This window comes from Papaver somniferum, chromosome 1, assembly GCF_003573695.1.
Source record: "Papaver somniferum cultivar HN1 chromosome 1, ASM357369v1, whole genome shotgun sequence".
In the NCBI taxonomy this organism is placed as follows: domain Eukaryota; kingdom Viridiplantae; phylum Streptophyta; class Magnoliopsida; order Ranunculales; family Papaveraceae; genus Papaver; species Papaver somniferum.
Window position 1 is genome coordinate 199,820,204 of NC_039358.1, and position 8,229 is coordinate 199,828,432.

The 8,229-nt window shown below is 36.7% G+C and overlaps 1 protein-coding gene and 1 long non-coding RNA gene across 5 annotated transcripts; both read right to left on the bottom strand.

Annotated features, from left to right (window-relative positions):
* Positions 1–565: 565 nt before the first annotated feature.
* Positions 566–1,357, bottom strand: LOC113357731 (F-box protein At3g07870-like). Its single transcript, XM_026601181.1, has one exon. The coding sequence runs from the start codon at positions 1,355–1,357 to the stop codon at positions 566–568; it is 792 nt and encodes a 263-aa protein (XP_026456966.1).
* Positions 1,358–2,906: 1,549 nt separating this feature from the next.
* On the bottom strand, positions 2,907–6,069 carry LOC113311862. Of its 4 annotated transcripts, none has more exons than XR_003341612.1 (5): positions 5,804–6,069; positions 5,148–5,261; positions 4,023–4,188; positions 3,428–3,547; positions 2,907–3,328 (listed from the first exon to the last, which is right to left on the bottom strand). It is a non-coding gene; the product is annotated as an uncharacterized LOC113311862 (long non-coding RNA). The 4 variants fall into 4 exon arrangements; XR_003341614.1 differs by having other exon boundaries at positions 2,907–3,205; positions 5,148–5,264; XR_003341611.1 differs by having other exon boundaries at positions 5,148–5,264.
* Between the last annotated feature and the right edge of the window lie 2,160 nt (positions 6,070–8,229).

Here is an 8,229-nt window from a genome sequence, read left to right on the forward strand (position 1 = left end):
TAATGTTTTGTTAATAAAATCAAAAATTCATAATGATTACCTAGAGATTAAACTAGTTACAGTGAAGTGTAGTTGTAAGATTTCTTACAACTACAATGGGATAGAGATGAAAGAACAGACTATACAGCTCTCAAAGCGACGTCCATTCTGTAGTTTTGAGAATCCCCGTCAAACAAAAGAAGAGAAATTAGCGCTCAAATGATTTTTTCCAATTTTAATAATAAAATATTTGAGAGTTGTACTGCTCCACACGTATGTTCCAGTTTCTAGAGATAAAGCTTCATTAGCCGTCTTTTTTCCTCATTTTCCTCTTATACGGCGTTTGGTTCCCCGTTTTTATACATTTTTCTCATACGGCATAGTAAGCCGTGTGGTGGAGACTTTCACTCCTTCCTTCCCTTGAACGAGAGCTCGATAGATTTTGGGGTGAAAGGGTTTTCCTCTATCATAATAGGACCTAATTTGATGGACTCTTTCATTTTGAAAGAGACTCTCGACCCCATAGCCCTTGCTTTGATAAAGTCTTTACTGATGCCACATGCCCACAGTTGATCTGTTGTTCGATTTAATTTGATATAAACCCAAAATCTTTCATCGAAACTTTGCTTTTTATGTGTGGAATCCCTCCAAAGGTCTCAAATTTAAGATCATCATCAACAATGAGTTGAGTAAAACTTCTAGTTTTCGGGTCGTAACACCGAGGAATTGATTTGTCGCACCACACTAACACTTCATTGCTTTTGGTGAGAGCGAACGGTTCATAGAAGTGACAGGCGTGAGTGTCCTCTACCCACTCTATGGTGACCTCCTTATTCCAACTCCAGTTATGGTAGTAATCATGTCCGCTCATGTTGAAATTGTCGTTCGTCCCCTTTAGTCTATTCTTTTTGAACGTCCATACGTCTACATGGCCATACCAAACATGATCAATGAAACCCAAATTCCCTCCAAAGTTAACGAGTCTATACAACATATCTATATCTTGTTTCTCGGGACGGATACACGGTGGTGGTGGGACTACTCTGAACACTTCATCTTCCAGATCCAAGCAGACAATCTTTTCGTTCTTGTCGTCTTTCCAGTAAAGCACTCCATTCACATGGGTGCCATGCAGATATAATGAATCAGTGATAACTCCTGCGTCTCTCCACCCACTGCTAGTGCCCTTGCCAAGAGTGCATACTTCAACCCTACCCGTAGTATCGTTTGGGTTACGTAGCCTGTACGGATGCAAGATTCTTACAACTTTGTACTCGTTCCTTGATGGAAGATAACCAAATCCGCTAACTACGATACCTGTCTGACCAATTTTAGCTATATAATTGTTGTTTATTTTTGGAAGACTCATGTACTCCATTGTAACGGGATTACAAATATAGATAGGATCTTCGAGACCTTGATGAGGTACCACGAAACAAACTAAGCCATTGCAAGAACCAACCACGACGTTGAAGTCGTCTGGTTTTCTTATAATTGATGGAAGGTTGATCTTATCGGTACTTGTCTCGTAGGAATACTCTTCATGGCCAGTGTTTTTAATCACATTGTAATCTGCGTAGTAAAGTTGTACAGTTAAAAAGTATGGTATAGTTGCCCAAAAGAGGCCTTCTGGCCGTTGCAACTTTGCGTTTTTCGATGTCCTAAAGTTTACAGGCCAAGGTACTAGAGTGCGGCACAGTTAAAAAGTATGTATAGTTGCCCAAAAGAGGCCTTCTGGCCGTTGCAACTTTGCGTTTTTCGATGTCCTAAATTTTACAGGCCAAGGGCCGAGGTACTAGAGTGCGGCACAGTTAAAAAGTATGTATAGTTGCCCAAAAGAGGCCTTCCGGCCGTTGCAACTTTGCGTGTTTGATGTCCTAAATTTGCATTTGTACCTAAAATCGATCTCCCACTTTTAAATATCTGTACGTCCCCAAGTTTGGAAAATTCAAAATCGCTCTAAAATACACGACTGAGTCCCCGAGTTTGTATGTCTCCAATTTATTTTCTTTTATTTTTTAGTATTGGAAACACAAGACCACCCAACATGAAAGGAAAAAGATTCTATATCGGCAAAAAAATATTAGGCTGTGTTTGATAGAAGTTAATTCCATGGAAATAGCGTGTTTTCCGTCGTTTGGCTAAAAATTTGTTTCCATGGAATTGCAATAAAAGCGTGATCTAAGGTATGTTTTAAACTCAATTGCAATAAAAGCGTGACCTAAAATATGTTTTAAACTCAATTCCGTGGAATTCCATGGAAAGTCTTTCCTTGCCTCCCTCGGGAAACTGATTCCATGGAAACACTTTCCATGAAATTGTTTCCTTTCTCTGTTATCAAACACAACCTTAATAACTCCGTTTCTCCAAAAAGGAGAGAATATCACTTTTTCAATTTAGCAACTTTTTTCCTGAGCCGAAACAGAGAAAGAGTAAATTTCATGTCTTTGGAGAATGAGCTGGCTCAAACTGCACACAAATTAAGTGGCCTTTAGTACAAACAGGAGAAAAATCATTCCCATTGTCATCCAGCTGTTCCTGATTTATAAAGGGAGATACAGTTTTGGCGCGGTGACACCAATTTATCGATCCAACGGCCGCTAAAATCTGTTTGTCTTATATGCAATGGTATCAGCCCCGCCGGAAACGGTATCCCCTTTATAAATTGTGCTCCTTTACAACATTGTCCAAAAAAATGAGAAAGATTAGTTCATCATACAGAACTCCATTACTCATTACAGTAGCTGCATGTTTACCTAGATGTACTAGCTAGTATTCCAGGTTTTAAGCTATTTTTCTAACTGGTTATAAGATATCACTTGTGGGCCTGCGGCCTCCACCTTTACGATTACGACCCACACTACGTAGGGAATATAAGTCCCCCTCAGGTTGGTGTTCGGATCATTCACTGATGTATAGGGAATATAAATTGACGTAGTGTACTTATAATGTGAGATACCTAAGGATACACACTTGCAGCATAGACAGCTTAATGTTTACACCTGACTAACATTGCTGGTACACTGAAACTCCAAATTGATTCTTACCAAAAAAAAAAAAAAAAGATATACTGTGAAGGTACTCACACTGTATGGCTGACCAGGACAATGGATGAGGAGTTTCATTACCTATAAGCACATCTAAGTGTTTTGATAAGTTTCCATAATACATACCACACTTCCGTGGGGAGGCCAGGCGTGCATAATTTTACCAGGACCAATTTCATCTGCAAGGATGATGACATGTGTCTGTTTAGACCAGGAGGATAGTAAAAGTTTAGCCCTTCCGGGTGGTAAGGATGTAGCGATCCTACCGCAATCCAATGCAATCATAAGATGTTTATGATCATCTAATCAAGATAAATAAAGCAAAAGGTTCACATCACGTATAGAGCAATTGAAAAGGGCCAAATGCCGTGAGGAAAAGGATGTTCTAAGAAAGCATGTACCTCCGGTAAGAAAATCAGGACGACATTCGTAAGGTTAAAAATTCTTTCTGGTTCTTTTTAGATTCCCTTGCATCTCGGATAGAGCTTTTCTGCTTACTAGAGGATGGCTGTGAATTGAATCTGTCAAAATGCTGACATGTCAGATTTTCACATGTAAGTTGGCCAAGAGACTCTTCTTGAGTATCTCTACAGTAATACGAGTACTATTTTATTTTTTATGTTTTTTGCAATTCAATAATCTGCAGTGTTCCAATTACACTTGTGGCATAGCATATCATCCCTAATGGTTTCAGTTACACTAGAAAGACAGAATATACAATACTAATACGGCTCTGAAAACAAATCTAGATGTTTTATCGTTAGAGGAACAGAAACACACGAGAGCAGCAACAAAAATCAGTCTAATTACGAGGCAATGGCGTGCTAAGCATCCCAGAATAAATATATAATATTTGCAGTGAACCATCATATAATAACATCTCAATCAACTACAAATATTCATGCATATATGTGTGTCCGTGTGTGTATTATATATAAATATTGTCAATCGTGTTTGTGTGCAACATCAAAAAAAGGTCCATTTTAGGCTACTTACTTCACAATCTTCAGCCCAATCAATCAACTTGCTTCGAGGTACATACAGCTTTGCAACTTGCTCCTTCGAGTCAACATCATTTACAACACCGCGACATCTTGGGCAACCACAATAGCATGCTCACCACCATGCACACTTATCCCTCTTGAATAACAATTTGGCGGCTCTGGGATCACAACAGAAACTCCAAAGGATCAAGTAAATCACATCTCACCAATACATGCCTATAAATATTCTTATAAAATGAGAATTTGTTAGGTGATGTAAGCATATGTAACAGGATAAACATGAATAACTGGATAACGGGAGTAGGAGACGCAGTGATAAGTGTATTCTAAGTAACCAGTATTTAAACACTATTTCTATTTATTGGTTAATGTGAAAAACAACATATATAGCTTTAGATACTTCGCAAGAGTGGTTTATCAAAATGGGCAATGCTTCCTGCCCCCGTGGCATCAATTCAAACATATATGTCCCAGCATCCTGGGAAAAAAAGTTCAGTTTCGAAGTTACTAAATACGCAATGCTTTCTCATCTAGTGTTTTTTACATAACCATAGTTCATATACCAATGAAGACAGCTTTCAGGAAATCTAATTATGCCAAGAAAAACTTGAACTTCAGAAAACTATATTTTATTCTCATTAGATAGCAATTGTTTCAACAAGGCAGCAATCTAACCGCATTAAAAGATAATGAATGGTGTTAAGAAGTCTATCATCTGACTTTAGAGACGGTGGATGCATCGACGGTGATGAAGTCCACAGTTGGACCAATTAGGTCGTTTGTGTTATGTTGATTAAGCAAAGCTTCTTTGAGATAATTTTCGACTAGATTTACTCCTAATAGTTTTATGTCTTCAAACTTAAACAGCATCGGAGGACACGTGGGGATTATGTTATCTCTAAGTTTATACAAGATAGTAGCGTTTCTTGTTGAGAACTGGATCCAGGATATGGAAGTTCGATTCTTTAAAGCCCTGAAACTAAACCCCAAGACTTTAGGGTTTAGTTTGTCTAAATGTTCATTCAACCATGTAATTAAAACCTTTTCCTCCTTAGTCTCAGTAAATTCTAAGGAAATTTTATCATCATAATCAACAGCTGTAATTTGAATGGAATACCTGACAAATGTTTGTTTGGGACAATGAAATTCATCATTAATTTTGATAGCTGCTGCTCTCTTCACAAGTTCTTTAACCGGAGCTGGATCTTTGTCCTTCCTCCCAGTAGACATTCTGCTGTAATATCAAGAACCTCAATAATGATTCCAATATAGTATCAAAAAGAATGCTGAATGAAGATGGAATTGGGTTTGGCCGTTTGAGTTTTGAATCTCAGGAGGAGAGAAATCTTCTTTGTTGAAATTGGGTTTTGAGAATGCAAGACTCGGTAGTAGTAGAAGAAGAAAGTGATGAAATTAGGATGATTTCTGAATCAAACTTTAAGCATTGAAGTATCAAAGAGATTGCTAAATTCACAGTATGAAGAAGGAGAAATTCTTCTTTTGATGTAATTAGGTTTTGATTTAAGTATGATCTCTAAGAGAATTCAAGAACTACTCGGGTAGTATATTTTGTGAAGAAAACAGACATGGAAAAAGGTGGCGCTCTTTTGTAAAAACACCGTACAAACACAGAATTCATTAACTAAAGGCTAATTCACGTTAAGGGCCACTTTTTTTTCTGACTTTGAGGGTCAACTATTTTGACCCCCAAAATCAAAACCCTAATTTTCAATTTTTAATATAAGAAGAAGGATTGAGACAGATGCATCATACCTTGTCGATGTCCCATCAGCATCATCATCTTCTTCCTCCTCACCTTCTTCATCTTCTTCGCCAATTTCCTATCCTTGGATGGTTCAATGGTCAAATCCCTCCTTGATATCATCATAACCATTCTTCTTCTTCATCTCCTTCTTCTTACGGGATCGATTCGGTTTCTTCTTCCATGAGAGTGGACGAATCTGAATCGGCTTAAAGACCATAGCTGATCGGACTGATTTCATGGACGGATTTTGATGGACGGAGAGCCAGAGACTGAGAGAGCCTGAGAAAATTAAAAATGAAAAAGACGGCTTCTCAATGACCAAGTTTTAACTAGGTGGATAGGTTTTTTTGGACCGCAGCGCTAAGTGGTTGGCCCAATATCCTGGCCTGTATAGGCACGCTCCTAAAAGTAACTTTTGGACAAATTCCGGAAGTAAAAAGTCAAAAGTTTCATTGATAATTTTTTCACTTTTCGCATAGGGAGAGGGTTCTTTTGGATCAAGTGAGTGGAAAATTCGTACTCATATTCAACCAATTAAATAAAACCGACTCCAAGCTATTTATTGAGTCGGATAAATTTGCCATTAATTACTTGTACGGATGTATTTCATGATTCTTTTTAACTCAACCAAAGGTCCACAAGAGTAATCTTCTTCCTCGTATCACTAATCGTGACACAAAATCCTAAAAGTATTTTTGAACTTTATTTTGAACAATTTCACAAAGCATCTTGGCGTTATCTCACACGTTGGACGTGATTTTGCGAATAAAAACACATAACGGATTTGAAGCTACTATATTGGGGACATGTTTCTCTTACAAAACTCGACTTTCCTGCCGAAAATGAGGTATTATGAGACATATAACAACAACATCTACTACTTTGAAAATGAGTCGTTGAAAATCAATTGATTTTTAGCCATTCAAATTAAGATCGGTAGATTGTGAGATTTTATGTTTCAGAATGTGCTTATTTTTGGTAGGCATGTAAAACTTGATAAGAGAACATGACGCTAAGATATTAGCTTCAAATCCTTTATGGTTTGATTTTTATTCACAAAAAATGAGATAGTGTGAGAGTAAAAGTGTGAAGGGATCCTTCCCCTTAAATAAAACCGAGTCTGAACTATTTATTGAATCTGACAAAATTACCCTCAACTACTGTACGAATATATTACGCGATTCCTTTTAGCTCAACCATAAAACCAATCTTCTTCCTCATACCTTTAACAGTGATGAAAAAACCCTAAAAATATTTTTGATTTTTTTTTTTTTAACAATTTCAACCAAAGCATCTTCAGATCATGTTGTTCAAGGTTTTCTCTTATCATTAGATAATCTTGATAAGAACACTAAATTATCCTAACAATTATATTACAGTTGGTTTTGCAGGTGGCTTATGCACTCTCTGGAAACATGGTATTGATTTTAAATTTCAAAGCTCTGGCTTTAATGTTTTGAACTGTGAATTCAATAATAATGATAGGTCTAAAGTTCTTATGACTTGTATGTATGGAGCTCTTCCAAATGGTAACAGGGAAGAACAACATGATTTTTTTTTAGAAATTTTAGCAAAAAAATAAGCTTGTCATGGTTTCTAATTGGTGATCTGAATTTCATCCTTAACAATAATGAAAACAAGAACTCAAATAGAAGCTATTCAGGATCCTACAGGTATATGGATTATAGATAGGGAAGGTATTGCTTCTAATCTATTTATGCATTTCTCTAGAATGGATAAAACTAGCAATCCTAATGTTGACAACCAGTTTTTTGAAAATATTAGCCCATGCATTAGTGCAGCTAACAATGCTAATCTTCTTAAAACACCTTCTAATGATGAAATCAAGTATGTTGTTTTCAAAATGAAACCTTGGACCTCTCAAGGTCCTGATGGATTTCTACCTGGTTTTTACCAGCAAATGTGGGATTTTGCAGGGAAAGATACAGTTATGATGGTTCAAGCTTTTTTCCATAGTAAATTTTTGCTAACTGTCCAAAAACTATTGCTGATTTTAGACTCATTAGCTGTATCTTACAAAATCTATTGCTGATTTTACAAAATCATCTCAAAAATTCTGTCTCATAGACTTGAACCTATATTGAATAAGATCATTAGTCCTTACCAATTTGCCTTTGTTCAAAATAGAGTTATGACAGATAATATAGTCATAGCTCATGAATTAGTTGATACTATGAAAACATAAATCTATTAAATGATTAATAGCCTTAAAACTGGATATGAGTAAGGCTTTTGATAGGATTGAATGGTTTTTTCTTGATAATTGTTTGAGATGTTTAGTATTTGATAATGGTTTTTGTGATATAATTATGCAATTTGTGCCTACAATGTCTACTTATATGTTGTTTAATGGTACACCGGATGATCAGTTCAAACCTACAAGAGGTCTGAGACAAGGTGATCCCTTGTCTCC